This window comes from Chaetomium fimeti (assembly GCF_033439085.1).
Source record: "Chaetomium fimeti strain CBS 168.71 chromosome Unknown B0H64scaffold_5, whole genome shotgun sequence".
Taxonomy (NCBI): domain Eukaryota; kingdom Fungi; phylum Ascomycota; class Sordariomycetes; order Sordariales; family Chaetomiaceae; genus Chaetomium; species Chaetomium fimeti.
The window spans coordinates 3,483,319-3,499,843 of record NW_026944333.1 but is presented as its reverse complement, the minus strand read 5'-3'; the positions used below and the strand labels follow the sequence as shown (position 1 = coordinate 3,499,843).

Sequence of the window (16,525 nt, the reverse complement as noted above, 5' to 3'; positions counted from 1 at the left end):
ATCAACTTCGTCATAGACAGGTGCTGAAAGCTGTTCTCGAGATTTGGGCCGCCCAGGAAATGTTGTGAGAGCTGGAGTGCTGGAGTCGAGCCAACGGGCCCACGACAGGAGGGTCATGATGGAGCATGTATTATTACTTGTTCTGGATGATCAGCGCGCGCCACAGAAATAGAGAAGATCGAAGAAATTCGCCTTCTCAAACCCAAGGCCAGAAACCTCAAAGGAATAGTTAGTCTTTGGCCTTGCGGATAAGGTAATCACGTAATGAGGTCGAATCCGTATTCGCCATCGCGGCTCAGTCGAGTTTGGCGAGATCAAGGTATTGGTATATAACTGCCTAGGACGGAAACATGCGGCAGGTTCCTGCCCCCCGGAAACAATGGCGGCATTTGTGGCCGTGATCTTCCCCGTTGTGGTGACAAATGATCAGCCGAGAGCACGGAGGCGGCACGGCGCGGACGGTTTGCGGGTTGTCGGACAGTCCCAGAGCCCGACTCGAGACCCACAGAAATCCGGGATGACGGGTTTGCCTTCGGATGACGCTTGGCCGGTCAGCCCCTGCAGTCTGTCTTGACTTTAGACGAGCTCATTGGACGATTGCGTCTCTGCCAAGAGCTGACGAGATTGGGGGTGTTGAGCGGATCGGGCACGCCAGACGGGCACAAGAAAGAGAACAACGGGCAGGAAGCGAATGCCTCCCTTAAGTACCTGCCAGCTCAGCTCGTCAGAAATGAGGCACTTCACTCCTGCTCACGCGCAGGTACCCTTTCGAGCCTTCTAACAGGCTGATTTGAACATTCGACGAGCGGTGGCGGCGGTTTGGGTTTTGGGAATTTCCATGTCGCACTCATTATTATTGGGCACTGGAAGGGTCGGTTTCGCTTTTTGCACTCTGTCCCGATTACGGGAAAGGGGAGCGGGGCGTTTGGGGGGCAAGCCGGGTCCAGTCGCTTGAAAATTGGGCAGAGGGACCCACGCGTGCGACGGATTCATTTCGCTGCTGGTGCCGGGCCAAGCCTTCCCTTCTCAGAATGATTCATCGATCTCAACGGTCGAAAACCGAGACTGTTCATCCCTCGTCAGACGTGAGGGAAGTCGCCGGTGACTGAGCGGCATGGTTGTGCGGATTCAGCCCAATGGGGAGGCGTGGATCGAGTTCTGGTACGGGCGGAGGGTTCGGTTCTGGGCGAGAAGGCGCGATTGAGGTACATTTCTTTTTCACTCAAAGGCCGAATCGAGACTTTTCCCCACGACTGTTGGCTGCGCGTCGATGGGAACCCCACATTTCCATGCCGAGCCTTCTGTCGGGAACTTTTCCTGTGCGCTTCCCGCGAAAGGGTCCCACAGCGCATCGATGCGGCGCCCGAGGCAGTGCGCAATCCCGCCAGGAGGGTCCAACTCCACTCGGGCCCTGCGAAGACCCCGTCTCTCCAGCAGTCACTTTTATAACCCGAGAGGGCCCGGTTGCTCAAGGGGCTAATTATTCTGTTGTTGGTTTGTAGGTTGCTGTCCGTTATCGCGTGCCACGCTTGCATCTTGAACCTCTTTCTTTTCCTGCCACTCGTTCGCCATTTTAATCTATTTCTCATACTACTATCGAGTACTATCTCAAATCTCCACCGATACCACCTGCCCATTGGAAGCCACAAACCCCCGTGTGAGTGAGTGCGGCGCGCCGATTCCTGCCTATTCGACGGCCCCGCAACGGCACTCTCCGTGTTGAAACACGTGGTGGCGCGTCAGCGGGACGAGTAACCCATGTCCTTTACGGGCGCTGGTTCCTTCGGGAACTACGATCTGACGGCCCAGATGACCGGGTCGCCGCTTGCCCGGCAGACGACACACGAGCAGGAAGAGACGGTCACACCTCCCGGGTCTTCGCCAGGACAAAATGAGAAGGCGAGCGGGACCCGTGCCACCTCGACGACGGAAGTCGCCGACGGCGAGGGCGGGTTCGACACCGGCGCCGAGGACGGTGATGATGCGGTCGAGCAGGACCGCCGCCACAGCATCGTGCAGGATTTGGCGAGGAAGTACACGGCCCAGTCGAACGCAGCCGTTGAAGGAGTGAACCCCTTTTCTGTCGCTTCCGAGGACAAGGAGTCACCATTAAACCCCAATGGCCCCAATTTCAGCGCCCGCGCCTGGGCCAAGGCCGTGGTCAAGATGGTCACTGGGGAGGGCCACCAGTTTCGCACGACTGGTGTTGCCTTCCAGGATCTCAACGTCCACGGCTTCGGGTCGCCCACGGATTATCAGAAGGATGTCATCAACGTGTGGCTCGAGACGGTCAGCCTTGTGCGCAAGCTTACCGGGCATGGGAAGCGTCGGATCGATATTTTGCGCGACTTCGATGGTTTGGTTCGCAATGGCGAGATGTTGGTCGTCTTGGGCCCTCCCGGCTCGGGCTGCACCACGCTTTTGAAGACGATCGCCGGTGACTACAACGGCATTTTCATGGACGATGACTCGTACTTCAACTACCAGGGTATGATCTCTACCCTGCAGGGGCGACGTTTGTCTTGAGATTTATTTTGCTGACCTTGCTCCAGGCATGACCGCCAAGGAGATGCACACCCACCACCGAGGCGAGGCCATCTATACTGCCGAGGTCGACACCCATTTCCCCCAGTTGAGTGTTGGCGATACGCTCACGTTCGCTGCTCGCGCCCGCGCCCCACGCCAGCTACCCCCTGGCATCTCCAAGACCATGTTCGCCAACCATCTGAGGGACGTGGTCATGGCCATGTTCGGCATCAGTCACACCATGGACACTCGCGTCGGTAACGAGTACATCCGCGGTGTCTCGGGTGGTGAGAGGAAGCGGGTCACGATCTCGGAAGCCGCTTTGTCCAATGCGCCACTGCAATGTTGGGACAACAGCACCCGTGGCTTGGACAGCGCCAACGCCATCGAGTTTTGCAAGACGTTGAGGTTGCAGACCGAGTTGTTCGGGAGCACCGCGTGCGTGTCCATCTACCAAGCGCCCCAGAGCGCCTATGACCTATTCGACAAGGCGATTGTCTTGTATGAAGGCCGCCAGATCTTCTTCGGCAAGGCCGACGAGGCCAGACAGTACTTTATCAACCTAGGCTTCGACTGCCCCTCTCGTCAGACCACGCCGGATTTCCTCACGTCGATGACGAGCCCTCACGAGCGCATTATCCGCCCCGGTTTCGAGGCAAAGGCTCCTCGCACACCTGACGAGTTCGCGGCGGCCTGGAAGAACAGCTCCGAATACAAAAACCTACGGGCCGAGATTGAGGAGTACAAGCAGAGCCATCCGATCAATGGCCCCGACGCGGAAGCTTTCCGTGCGTCCAAAAAGGCGCAGCAAGCCAGGAGTCAGCGGTTGAAGTCACCCTTCACTCTCTCCTACATCCAGCAAATCCAGCTCTGCCTGTGGCGCGGATGGAGACGGTTGGTTGGCGACCCGAGCTTAACCGTGGGTGCCCTCATCGGCAACTTCGTCATGGCCTTGATCATCGCCAGTGTTTTCTACGACCTTCAGCCGAATACCGCCAGTTTTTACCAACGCGGCGCGCTCCTATTCTTCGCCTGTCTAATGAACGCTTTCGCTAGCGCCCTCGAGATTCTGACCCTATACGCCCAACGCCCTATCGTCGAGAAGCACGATCGTTATGCCCTCTACCATCCCTCTGCTGAAGCCATCGCCTCCATGCTCTGCGACATGCCGTACAAGGTTGCGAACACGATCGTGTTCAATCTCACTCTGTATTTCATGACCGGATTGCGTCGGGAGCCCGGGGCATTCTTCTTCTTCCTGCTCATCTCGTTCTGCACCGTTCTGACCATGTCCATGATATTCCGGACGATTGCGAGCTCGTCGAGAACCCTGTCCCAGGCCATGGTGCCTGCCGCTCTCATCATCCTTGCCTTGGTCATTTTCACCGGCTTCGTCATCCCCATCGACTACATGCTTGGTTGGTGCCGCTGGATCAACTACATCGACCCGGTCGCATACGCCTTTGAGTCCCTCATGGTTAACGAGTTTTCTGGACGCACCTTCGAGTGCACCCAGTACATCCCGGAGCCCGGATACCTGGGCGGTGGGCCCATGAACCGTGCCTGCTCTTCGATCGGGAGTGTTCCGGGCGTGGGCTTCGTCAACGGCGACGATTACATCAACTCGGGGTTCCGTTATTACCACGCGAATAAGTGGCGCAATCTTGGCATCATTTTCGTCTTTATGGCTGGCTTCCTGGCATGCTACATGTTCTCCGCCGAGAATGTCGCCGCTCAAAAGAGCAAGGGTGAAGTGCTGGTTTTCCGCCGCGGCCACAAGCCGGCATCGTTTAAGGAGAACAAGGGCGATGCCGAGTCCGGCGGCACACCTGTGGCCGGCCCGGTCGTCAAGGCTGCCGATGGCAATGTTTCCGACGGCCGCTCGTCGAACAAGGAGGCTGGCATGTTGCAGAAACAAACTAGCGTCTTCCACTGGAACGACGTCTGCTACGAGGTCAAGGTCAAGGGCGAGACACGGCAAATCCTCAACAACGTCGACGGCTGGGTCAAGCCCGGGACATTGACGGCTCTGATGGGCGTATCGGGCGCCGGAAAGACGACCCTCCTCGACTGCTTGGCCGACAGAACCTCCATGGGCGTTATCACCGGTGAGATGCTTGTTGACGGCAACCCCAGGGACACCTCATTCCAGCGCAAGACGGGCTATGTCCAACAGCAGGATCTCCATCTTCAGACAACGACCGTCCGCGAGGCCTTGAATTTCAGTGCACTCCTCCGCCAGCCCGCTCACGTCCCGCGCGCCGAGAAGCTCGCGTACGTTGACGAGGTCATCAAGCTCCTGGAGATGGAGGATTACGCCGATGCCGTCATTGGTGTCCCCGGCGAAGGTCTCAACGTGGAGCAAAGAAAGCGCCTCACCATCGGTGTCGAGTTGGCTGCCAAGCCCCCTCTGCTCTTGTTCGTTGACGAGCCGACTTCTGGTCTTGACAGCCAAACATCGTGGGCCATCCTGGACCTGCTCGAGAAATTGACCAAGAGCGGCCAAGCTATTCTCTGCACTATCCATCAGCCCTCTGCCATGCTTTTCCAGCGCTTCGACCGACTCCTCTTCCTGGCTAAGGGCGGCAAGACAGTCTACTTTGGCGACATTGGAGAGAACTCTAAGGCTATGACGTCCTACTTTGAGCGCAGCGGTGGCTTCCCTTGCCCACCGGAGGCCAACCCGGCCGAGTGGATGCTCGAGGTTATCGGCGCTGCCCCGGGAAGCCACAGCGATATCGACTGGCACCAGGCGTGGCGCGACAGCCCCGAGTACGCCGGTGTCCAAGACGAACTGCAGCGCCTCAAGGCCGACGTGAAGGAGTCCACCCCGGTCAGCAACGACCCCGGCAGCTACCGCGAATTTGCCGCTTCTTTCTCCCAGCAGCTTGTTCAGGTCACCCACCGTGTTTTCCAACAGTACTGGCGTACCCCGTCCTACATCTACTCCAAAACCGCGTTGTGTGTCTTGGTTGCCCTCTTCATTGGTTTCGTCTTCTTCAAAGCACCCAACACCCAGCAGGGCATGCAAAATCGTACGTCAAATCTCCCACCGCCCTCTTTTCAGCCCCCTTCTCGTTACGAAACAAACGGCTAACTTGTTTGCAGAAATGTTCGCCATCTTCCAAATTCTTACCGTGTTCGGGCAGCTCGTCCAACAAACCATGCCGCATTTCGTCATCCAACGCTCGCTGTACGAGGTCCGCGAGCGGCCATCCAAGGTGTACGGCTGGAAGGTGTTCATGCTTTCCCAGATCATCGTCGAGCTTCCATGGAACACGCTCATGGGGGCGCTGATGTACTTCTGCTGGTATTACCCGGTCGGTCTCTACGCCAACGCTTCGGATGCCGGTCAGACTGCCGAGCGCGGCGCCCTCATGTTCCTGCTTCTCGTCGCCTTCCTGCTGTTTACGTCGACCTTCACCGATTTCATCATCGCTGGTTTCGAGACGGCCGAAGCGGGCGGCAACATTGCCAACCTCCTTTTCATGCTGTGTCTGATTTTCTGCGGTGTCCTCGCCAGCCCGGACACCATGCCCCGCTTCTGGATCTTCATGTACCGGGTCAGCCCCTTCAGTTATCTGGTTAGCGCCATGTTGTCGACGGCCGTCGCCAACACCGAGATGTACTGCGCCGCCAACGAATTCATCAACTTCAAGCCCACCGACGGGATGAACTGCGGGGATTACATGAAGACTTGGATGGAAAAGGCTGGCGGTTATCTCATGGATGAATCCGCGACCGACATGTGTTCGTACTGCACCGTCAGGTACACCAACGACTACCTAGCGAACGTGAATTCCGATTACGCCGACAGATGGCGCAACTTTGGGTATGTATCTCATCCGACTCCACTTCCTTTTTGACTCGAGGTCTAACACGGCATTACAGCATTCTCTGGGTGTACATCATCTTCAACGTCTTTGCTGCCCTGGCGCTCTACTGGCTCGTCAGAGTGCCTAAGAATAAGCTGGGCAAGAAGACGAAGAAGGAGTAAGCTTGTGATGGGGACAAATCCGTTTTCATCCGCCTTGACACCTGATGTCATTCACGACATGATGACTTTCAGAGACCATCCGTCGCTGCCGCTTGCTCGGCGTGTCTAGTGGTTTTTTTCTTCAACTTTATTTTCTGACACTTGATGTCTCATCCATAATGAGCTTTGCTCTGTACATCCAACATTTATTTCCTTATAATTTTAGAATAGATTCAGGCAACGGAGTGGGACGGCGCGGTTCGGATCCTTCGTTCCTAGTATAATCACAATAGATTCTGCTTGGATGAGAGACACCCATATAGAACATCACTTGCACTTGACCCCTGGACTTCCTCACCGCCCATCATAGCTGGCTTGCTTGTTATGAAGTAGTAGCTGGGCATTTTCACACATTGCCCACAAGATGGTGGTGACTGCCTTTGGTTTACTCTGCTGTGAAATACAATGACGCCAGTTCTTCCTCATGTTCCTGGAGGTTGGCGTCTGAACTGAACCAGGTGCGGGATGGAGTCGAGTAGCACCATCGAGCAAACAAAAGTGAGACCGTAATGTTACAATTCTATACAAATGGATCTAATGCCTCATCATGCAGATCGATTAAAGGATTACAAGAAGTTGATACCCACACCAACCTGCAACCCCTTCCGCCCCTCCTCTCCCTTTCGTAGTACAAGCGGCAGGCTAAAGTTCAGCTCAAAGCGGGCCACGGGGTGGGCATAGACCAACCCAACACCGGCAGCCAGACTCGGCAGCCCGTTTGCGAGCTCGCCGACGGCCGACGTGACGCCCTTGAAGACGGTCGCCGAGTCCATGGCCAGCCCCCCTCTCCCTTCCTTTCCTGTGCCCTTGCTGTTGAGCGCCACCAACCGCCCAGCATTCGCAAAGAGCTGCAGCCTCAACGGCGAGTCCGGTCCAGTGCGGGGCAGCGGGAGGAGCGCATTAACGCCCCCCGCGGCGAAGACGTCTCCGCCAACCGCGTCGGCGCCGTCGTGCGGGCCAACACCGCCGATCTTGAAGCCCCGGACGTCGGTGGGGCCGCCGAGTTGGAAGCGGTCGTTGATCCGACTCGGCTGGGCCGCGCCGGCGGGCGAATAACCCAACGGCAGAGGGTACAGGAGGCCGAGACGCAGGCCGCCGCCGATGGAAACGCCCGACTTGGCCAGCAGGGGCAGCGCGCCAGATGCTTCGACTTCAGTCTTGGCGAAGGAGACGTCGCCGCTCAGGGGGCCCCAGCCGGCCAGTTCGGAAATGGAGCGGAGCAAGTAGCCATTTTGTGGCAGCATCGGGTTGTCGCGGCGGTCACGTGTGAAGGTGTGCGTTATTGAGCTCTTGAGGGAATCACCAGCATCAGCACGGACGGTGGGCGAGGCTGTGGCGGCCAGACCGGTCAGCTGCCTCCAAACGGTCGAATATGCCAGAGCATGAGTGTCGTTGTTCTCCGACAGCCAGGCAAGCCGGAGGTTCCCCCCAGTCAGTTGTTCTTCGTGTGATGCCCAGGGCTTTTGTGTTACCGAGCGCAGCGCTTCGGCGGAGAGTCGCAGGTCTGGATTGCCGTTGACCGGGGCGGAGAGGGTGGCGTTGTAGGCGGATCTCGTCCGGGTTCCGGCACTCGCGTTGACCGAGAGGGTTTCGGCGCCGCCAAAAATGTTGCGTGCCACAGCATTGGTGTAGGCAGAGCCTTCGGTGTTACCAAAGTCGGTGCCGGCACTGAAGACCAGGCGCGACTTCTCCTTCACGCGGATCGAGACGTCGAGCTCGGTTCTGTCGGTCGGCGGCGCTGATTCGGGGCGCGGGGCCTCGGACAGAAAGACGCCGAAGCCTTCCTCCTTGAAGATATCTTTCAGATCGCTGCCGTGTTAGCAAAGGCCCCCCTGGTAACGTAACGCACAGGGGGGTAGGGATATCGCGCACCGAACCGAGTGAGCTTCTTCGTGGCTGCGGTAACGCGGTCGAGGACTTGGCCCATGGTAGTCCCGGCGGGCGCGGTGTCCTCGAGAACAGGCTTGAAGACGTGGTCAAGCAAGCTCTTTCTGGTGTTGGTAGCGCCATGGACCTCGAGGGAGCTTATGGAAGCCGGTGCCAGGGCGTGCTCATCGAGCTGTTGAACGGAACTCGGGTTAGCAACTTGGGCAGTTGCGGGAGTTGATGGATTGATTCCGGTTTGAGATTACCATCTGCGTTAAAGCGGCGTTGGAAGGTCGCTCCGTACTTGTGCTGGCGGTAGCACTGCCATTGTTGGCGGCCTGTGACCGATGTCAGCCGGTCAAGCTGGAATTGGACTGGAGCTGTCTGCAGTTCTACTTCGGGTGGGATTGCGATGGGGGGGTTCACATTCCCGTTTCGCTGTCGCCTGGAGTCTGGGAATACATGCTTTGCAAAGTACAACTTACATGGCTGCCGCCGAAGCCAAGAGAGGCGGTCATTGCTGCTTCTCTCGGCGTCAACAATGGTGAGAATCACAGGTCGGAGGGGGGTAACTTGCTCCTGCTGCTGCTGCTGCTGCACAAGCCGAAGTTCTTTGTGAGACCCACCTTACACAACCGGCCCCATAATTATTTCTCGGACGGAATGGGGCCCGCCGGTTGTTGAACCTCCTGGTCAAAGCGCCCTTCCAGCTGACGGCCAAGCAAGCCAACAGGGTGGCTCGGGGGACTTCCATGTCGAGGGGCCCGCCGTCGTCATCCACTCCTTGCATTCCATTCATCCTCTTCCCAGATTCCTACCTCTCAAATTCTCGTCACGTTCTCGCCTCGCCTATCAACATCCGACGGCTCACATCGATACCCTAGGGCGATTTTCGCTTCACTCCTTTGTTTTCTTTGCTCTACCGCCCTCGTTCCCTCCCTCCCTCGTTTTCCCGTTTCAACCGGCTGTACGAAGTACCCATCCGTCAATCCGGACAATCTCCACAGACATCATGGCCAGCAGGGCGGCGCAAAAGCGCGTACGTATCCGCAAACCCACCTACAAGTTTTATGGGTTAGAGCGCTCAACTAATGTTGTGTTTGACATGTGCAGTTGACGCGCGAATATAAGAGCATCACCGAGAACCCCCCACCATACATCACGGCGCACCCCTCGGAAACAAACATATTAGAGTAAGCAAGGAACAAATTAGTGCATCGGCAGGCGTACTGACGCGGAGATTTCAAAGATGGCACTATATTATCACAGGTCCCGAGAACACACCATACCACAAGGGCCAGTACTGGGGCACGCTCATGTTCCCTCCGAACTACCCGTTTGCCCCGCCAGCGATCCGAATGCACACGCCTTCCGGTAGATTCCAGCCATCCAGCCGCTTGTGTCTCTCGATATCCGACTTCCACCCTCGATCGTTCAATCCGGCCTGGGAAGTGTCAACAATCCTGATCGGCCTGCTTTCATTCATGACATCGGAGGAGATGACGACGGGCTCGGTATCGGCCAGCGAGGCGGAACGGAAGTTCCATGCGGCGCGTTCACGGTGGTGGAACTCGACGGGCGGCGGGTCGCACCTCAAAGCCGAGAATGGCGCGGGCAAGGGCAACATCAAGGCCGGGGACGGCGGGGCCAAGTTCAGGTCGGAGTGGCCGGAAACGGACGAGATGAACTGGAAGTTGATGCGGGAGCAAAACGTCGATACGGCGACGGGGAACAAGGTGGTCGAGACTGGCGGGCCTTCGTGCGCACCCCAGCTTGGCATTGCCGCGACCAGCGGCCACCAGGCGCACGCCGTCGTGGATGCTGTGATTCAGCAGAGAGACGCCGGGCAGGGCTGGCTGTTTAGAAACAAGCTCTTACTAGCCAGTGGGGTCATATTCGTCTACGTCTTGATCGCTCGGCTGCTAGGGGAGGGGAGCTCGTGAGGACAACAGACCAAGCTAGACTACGCTGGTGATCGGGGCGGCCTCAGCATTGGACCTACCGGACATGGCCAGGGTGTATAGGCTGGGCGTCGGGCGGCCGTTGACGGTGGTGCCTGGATGGATTACTTTCGGACGGATTGATGGACTGGGTCGCCAAACCTGGGAGAATGGGCGACGTAATCGCAACCGATGGGTTGGGGCACTCAGGTAGAGCACCCACGTCGGCGCTAAATAGGGGATTTGCCTAGAGTGGCAAAGAGCGCTTGAGATTTGTACAATACCCTTCTCCATAGATAGCTTTCAGCATGTTTATCTACCTTCTGTGTGTCATCTTTGGATAGCAGGATCGACGTCTACCCTCTCCGATGGTCTTGGAAGCTAGCATCCACATTATTAACCGAGCATGTTGCGTATTATTTGAAATGCTAGTGGGGCGTATTAGGGGAGCGCAAGTTCATCAGCTTCACATCAAGTTCCAGGTCCTATTTTCACTTGACTTGTTCTATTTTTGGCTTGCATAATACTGCCTAGGTAACGGCTTGTTTCGTTGGACTCGAATTATCATATCACACAATTCTCCGGCTCCGTATTTTCGTCCGATGATCAGCTGTTGGCTGCAAACTCGACGGCCTTCTTTTCCATCATTTCGTGGTATTTGTTGTCCAAGTCCAAAGGGCCACCGGGGATTGGCTTCCTTGGTTGACCGTCAGGCTCCCAGGTCTCGACCTCCTCTTCGTACTTGTTGATCATGACGCAAGTACATCCGTTGAGCCGGCGTGTTATCTTGAAGTTGTGTATGGCGTCTTGATAGTCGAGTGCGTGGCTGCAGCCGTGGCCGCCGGGTTCTCTGAAGGTCGAGATGTCAGTGCTATGACCGGTAGTGTGTTTGTTCCGGCACCCTCTCTTGCAGCATTTCATCTTGTAGGCCCTTGTTCGCTCGGGGTATAGGTTCTTGCCGCCCAGCGTTTGGATCTCGTCCATTTCTTTGTTGACAAGAACGGTCGCCTCGTTGACCTCGTACTTGCAGCCTTCCACTTCGCATTTTCTTCCCATTATCGATCCCTGTTTGAGAGCCCGTTTGATGAAGCTGAACCTGTCGTACTTGAGGTTGGGATGGCTGGAGTCAACGTTATCTCCGTCTTCTGGCGACTCTGCGAGGCATTTGTGCCGCCAGTAGTGGGCTACAAACTTTGAGTTTCCCATGTCGAGTTGCAATATGGCCAGTGTATGAGTGTACGGGCGAAGAACTAACCCGAGATATTCGCTGGGACTTAGTATCAGTTATCGCGTCTACCTATACAGCGGGAAGAGGGACCTCGCTTCTTATGTCACCCAAGCCTTTGTCCGCTCATGTACTACCTATGTAGCATCTAATGACCAACACCGGGTCTCATGGAAAGGTTCGACTTGGTAAAGCAAAGCCATACCAGTGACAAAGGCCTGACCCCACTTGATCTCTTTCAGTCTTTGTTAATTTGTGAAAGAACTAGTGGCTTGCCCCCTTTATGTCTGTCACCCAAGTAATGGTACTGCAGTTGGCCTTGAGTGTTTACATTTCCATTCCTAGGTACGCTAGCAATGGCGAGTAATATTCATTCGTATACAATCTTGGGTCAGCAGACCGATTATAAACGTCAGTTCATCACAGGGCTGTTTCAACGCTGTCACATCGTAGGTCACGTAGCAAATACCAACTATACCTCTTCTCATTGACAATGGGAACAAGTTGTTCTCCTCAAATCGCGTTAGTTCCTCCTCAACAAGCGCGCCTTGGTGGTGGAGTTCAAGGAATCAACACCGGGCCTTCGGGCACTTGATTGGCGATTCGGGTAACATCGCCCCGACGCTCGGGTTATAGATGGTCCAGCGTGGAGGAGTGAGGAGTCGACCAACTTAAATAGTCCTGCATTCACCTGATCTCCCCGACATCGGATATCGTGTTCCCTATCAACCTCCGAGTAGGTTACAGAGCCGACAACACGCATTCCAGTATGGCGCAAGCCGCAGTCCGAATTCTTTCCTCCGGATGGGAGTTCAAGTGCGAAACGGATGAGAGATGGCTCCCCGTCTCGCAGGTCCCGAGCAATGTTCACACGGAGCTTCTGCAGCACGGGTTGATCCCAGACCCTTTTAAAGACACGAACGAGTTGGAAGTCTCGTGGGTTGCCGAACGGACATGGTGTTACCGGACCCGTTTCGTGACGCCGAGCGAGGGGCGAGTGCAGGGCTCAAGAACCGATTTGGTGTTTGAAGGCCTCGACACTTTTGCGACGGCCAGGCTTAATGGAAAGGTTGTACTGGAATCAGACAATATGTTTGTCGAGTATCGAGTCGACATTGGCAAGCTTCTTGCCGGCGGGGCTGAGAACACTCTGGAGATCACGTTTGAGCCAGCGCGGCAACGTGGTTTGGAGCTTGTCAAAGCTCACCCCGAACATGATTTTATTGTGCACCAGACTGAGGTCAGCAGAGGCCCCGTCCGGAAAGCCCAGTATCATTGGGGTTGGGACTGGGGTCCGATTTTGTTGACGTGTGGACCGTGGAAGCCCGTGAGGCTCGAGTCCTACGTCAGCAGGATAGAAGACATCAGAGTGGACTACGAGGTTCACAAGAACCGAGGAGTGCCGACGATCCTGGAAGCCACGATCCACGCCCACGTCCTGGGCCCTGCAGCAGAGCTCGAGGTGGATCTGCTCTTCCCTGGAGGACACGCCGTCAGTCTCAAGGGCCGCAACGACACGCCTGCAGAGCCGTCATGGAAGTACTCATCCACCAAACTTAGCATCGAGGACCCGGACCTGTGGTGGCCGCGAGGTTATGGCCCGCAAAACTTGTGCGAGTTGCGAGTTCGCACTATTGGCGGTCCCGGGTCAACATTGCTAGCCGAGGAGCACCAGAAGATCGGATTCCGCAAGGTTGAGCTAGTTCAGGAGGAAGACAAGTTTGGACGATCATTCTACTTCCGCATCAACGGTGTAGACGTCTTCTCGGGCGGCTCATGCTGGATCCCCGCCGACAGCTTCCTTCCCCAGATTACCCCTGAACGCTACCGAGACTGGATCCAACTCCTCGCCGACGGCAACCAAAATATGATCCGAGTATGGGGCGGCGGCATCTACGAGCCCGACGTCTTCTACACAGCCTGCGACGAACTAGGCATCCTCGTCTGGCAAGACTTCATGTTCGCCTGCGCCTCGTACCCAACCTACCCCGACTTCCTCACCTCCATCACCACCGAAGCCCGCCAGAACATCCGCCGGCTCCGGCACCACCCCTCCATCATCCTCTGGTGCGGCAACAACGAAGACTACCAGCTCGTGGAGCGCTACAACCTCGAATACAACTTCGCCACCGACAAAGACCCCCAATCCTGGCTCAAGTCCACCTTCCCGGCCCGCTACATCTACGAACACCTCCTCCCCACCCTCACGCACACCGAGTCCCCCTCCACCCCCTACCACCCCAGCAGCCCCTGGGGCAACGGCACCAGCACAACCCTCAAAGTCGACCCCACCGTCGGCGACATCCACCAATGGGACCTGTGGAACGGCGAAGCCAAACCCTGGCAGGCCCTCGCCCAGATGGGCGGCCGCTTCGTGAGCGAGTTCGGCATGATGGGCTACCCACACACGGCCACCCTCGAGGCCTTCCTCACCGACCCGGCCGAGCGCTATGCCGGCAGCCGCACGCTCGACTTCCACAACAAGGCCGTCGTGCACGAGCGCCGCATGCTGGCCTACGTGGGCGAGAACTTTGGCCTGGCGCGCGCGGCTTCGGGGGGCGGGGGTGGTGGTTTGGCGGCGTTTGCGCACCTGACGCAGGTCATGCAGGCGGATGCGCTCGCGGCCGGGTATAAGGCGTGGCGGAGGGATTGGGGCCGGGAGGGGGCGCGCGGGTGTGGGGGGGTGCTGGTCTGGCAGCTGAATGACTGCTGGCCGGTGGTGTCGTGGGCGGTGGTGGATTACTATCTGGTGAAGAAGCCTGCGTTTTATGCGATCAAGCGCGCTATGGCGCCGTTGGCGGTGGGTGTGACGCGCAAGTTTCATGACTGGACTGCGCGGCCGGCGGATGAGTTGTGGCGGAGGAATACGGGGCATGTCGACTCGCGGAAGATGTTGACGGATATTGAGTTTGATGTGTGGGTGGCGAGCTCGAGGCTGGAGGCTATGAAGGGGAAGGTGGTGGTGAGGTTTGTGTCGGTCAAAACGGGGGAGGAGGTGAGGGGGAGGATCGAGGAGGACATTGAGGTGCAGCCGAATGGTTGTACTGAGGTGTTGATGGGGTATAAGTTTGACTGGGGCAAGGCAACGGTCGCCGAGCCCGAGCACTTCGTCATCCAAGCAGCGTTGTTGCTGGGCGGAACTCAGGTGAGTAGCGATACGTCGTGGCCCGACCCCATCAAGTATCTCGACTTCCCCGATAGGGGTGTTGCGGTGAAGGACCTCGGTCAGGGGTTGGTCGAGGTTTCTGCGGAGAAACCGGTGAAAGGGTTTGTCTTTTCCGAGAAACAGGGCATGAAACTCAGTGACAACGGATTCGATCTTGTACCTGGGGATGAGCCAAAACTGGTGCAGGTTGAAAACGGGGGTGCTGAGTTGGGATGGACATTTGTTGGTCGTTAAGAGGTTGGCATTGCTATGGACTATTGATATAGACTGCATTGCCATATGGTGGTTATCAACTCTGCTCTGCTTGGACTTTACGAATGGCCACTGATAGCCTTCGGCTGGTAAAGCTCCTCGAGGTATTTCTCCTCTTCTTCCGTCAGCACTTTCCCCCTCGCAGAGATGGCTTCGTCTATTCTCTCTACTTTGCTAAAGCCAATGATGGGGCTTGAGACACGCTTATTGATCCAGGCCAGGGCAACATGAGCGATCTAGTTTATATTAGTAACTGCTTGGGGCCACACTAGTAGAGTATCTGAGGTAGGGTAGAAGACACTCACCGGCCACTCGTGCTTATCCGCAATCTCCACCGTGCGGTTGATGATGCTCAAGTCCGGCTCGACCGTTCCATGCGCTCCGGGCTGGCTATCCTTCTCCCCTTTGCTGCGGGTGGTGCTCCCGTATTGGTCTGGCCGGCGAGCAAGATGTCCTCTGCACAGCGGCGCCCAGGGGATCAAGCCGACGCCAGTGTCATTGCAGAAGCGGTTCATCTCGCGCTCCTCCTCGCGGTAGAGCAGGTTGTACTGGTTCTGCATGCTGATGAACTTGGTCCACCCGTTGCGCTCGGCGCAGAACTGCATGCGGGCAAACTGGGTCCCCCACATGCTGCTGGCGCCGATGTAGCGGACCTTGCCCGACTGGACGAGGTCGTGGAGTGCCTTCATGGTCTCCTCAATGGGCGTATTCGGGTCGAAGCGGTGGATCTGGAGAAGGTCGATGTAAGGGGTGTCAAGGCGCTTGAGGGACGCCTCGACTTGGTTGAAGATGGCAGCGCGAGACAGGCCAAAGTTGTTGATATAGTCCTTGGAGGCACTGAGCTGCTCCTTGAAAAAGAAGGCGCGCAGTCCAGGCTCCTCGCCGACGGCAAAGTAGCACTTGGACATGATGACGACCTTCTCACGGGGGATCTTGTACTTCTTGAGCGCCTTGCCAACGATGACCTCGGATGCGCCGTTTGAGTACATGTTGGCCGTGTCCCAGGTGTTGAGGCCCCTGTCGTAGGCGGCCTTGAGAAGGGGGAGCGCCTCCTCCTCGCCGAGGGCCCAGTCTATATTCCTCGGGTCACCGAAGCTCATGCAACCGAAGATGGGGACCGAGACCTGGAGGCCACTGTTTCCCAGGCGCCGATACTCGCATTTGGAGTTTTCAATCGACGCCTGGAGGCCAGGGGTCATGCTAGGAGCCATGGCTTCGGGGTTGTTTGTTTGTTTTGGTAAAGGGCTCGGTTGTGCTTGGTGTCTCTCTCTCTCACGTCGTCTTTGGTCTCGGCTGCGGCGGGGGCGAAGATCAAGGGACTCAACGAAAGGGACTAAACTATCCAATATATACACTCGCCTGTCGCCCACGTCCTTAGCCTCCTGAAGATGGAGTCATAACCGACCCTACCCCGCAGCGGGGATAAGGGGTGTTAAGAAGTGGGAAGTGGGGGGAGAAGGGGGAAAAGGGGTTAAGGGCTCGGCTCCGGTATGGGTTTGGGGGCCGCTGCGACT

General features: G+C 57.0%; 6 protein-coding genes across 6 annotated transcripts; 3 read left to right on the top strand and 3 right to left on the bottom strand.

Annotated features, from left to right (window-relative positions):
• Positions 1-1,630: 1,630 nt before the first annotated feature.
• B0H64DRAFT_198445 (ABC-2 type transporter-domain-containing protein) lies at positions 1,631-6,620 on the top strand. The gene is made up of 4 exons (XM_062799212.1): positions 1,631-2,488; positions 2,553-5,561; positions 5,635-6,358; positions 6,418-6,620. Exons 1-4 carry the CDS (start codon positions 1,759-1,761, stop codon positions 6,521-6,523), a joined length of 4,569 nt encoding a protein of 1,522 aa, XP_062658457.1. The 5' UTR covers positions 1,631-1,758; the 3' UTR covers positions 6,524-6,620.
• A 225-nt stretch (positions 6,621-6,845) lies between these two features.
• On the bottom strand, positions 6,846-9,020 carry B0H64DRAFT_402088 (surface antigen-domain-containing protein). The gene is made up of 4 exons (XM_062804209.1): positions 8,914-9,020; positions 8,695-8,766; positions 8,435-8,621; positions 6,846-8,360 (listed from the first exon to the last, which is right to left on the bottom strand). Exons 1-4 carry the CDS (start codon positions 8,944-8,946, stop codon positions 7,129-7,131), a joined length of 1,524 nt encoding a protein of 507 aa, XP_062658456.1. The 5' UTR covers positions 8,947-9,020; the 3' UTR covers positions 6,846-7,128.
• Positions 9,021-9,178: 158 nt separating this feature from the next.
• B0H64DRAFT_362648 (ubiquitin-conjugating enzyme/RWD-like protein) lies at positions 9,179-10,868 on the top strand. The gene is made up of 3 exons (XM_062801772.1): positions 9,179-9,467; positions 9,542-9,621; positions 9,678-10,868. Exons 1-3 carry the CDS (start codon positions 9,441-9,443, stop codon positions 10,369-10,371), a joined length of 801 nt encoding a protein of 266 aa, XP_062658455.1. The 5' UTR covers positions 9,179-9,440; the 3' UTR covers positions 10,372-10,868.
• Positions 10,869-10,907: 39 nt separating this feature from the next.
• B0H64DRAFT_402086 (uncharacterized protein) lies at positions 10,908-11,629 on the bottom strand. The gene has a single exon (XM_062804208.1). It carries the CDS (start codon positions 11,572-11,574, stop codon positions 10,975-10,977), a length of 600 nt encoding a protein of 199 aa, XP_062658454.1. The 5' UTR covers positions 11,575-11,629; the 3' UTR covers positions 10,908-10,974.
• Positions 11,630-12,283: 654 nt separating this feature from the next.
• Positions 12,284-15,142, top strand: B0H64DRAFT_464081 (glycoside hydrolase family 2 protein). Its single transcript, XM_062807619.1, has one exon. The coding sequence runs from the start codon at positions 12,363-12,365 to the stop codon at positions 14,991-14,993; it is 2,631 nt and encodes an 876-aa protein (XP_062658453.1). The 5' UTR covers positions 12,284-12,362; the 3' UTR covers positions 14,994-15,142.
• Positions 14,584-16,518, bottom strand: B0H64DRAFT_362641 (NADP-dependent oxidoreductase domain-containing protein). Its single transcript, XM_062801771.1, has 2 exons — positions 15,317-16,518; positions 14,584-15,247 (listed from the first exon to the last, which is right to left on the bottom strand). The coding sequence occupies exons 1-2, from the start codon at positions 16,220-16,222 to the stop codon at positions 15,071-15,073; spliced, it is 1,083 nt and encodes a 360-aa protein (XP_062658452.1). The 5' UTR covers positions 16,223-16,518; the 3' UTR covers positions 14,584-15,070.
• Between the last annotated feature and the right edge of the window lie 7 nt (positions 16,519-16,525).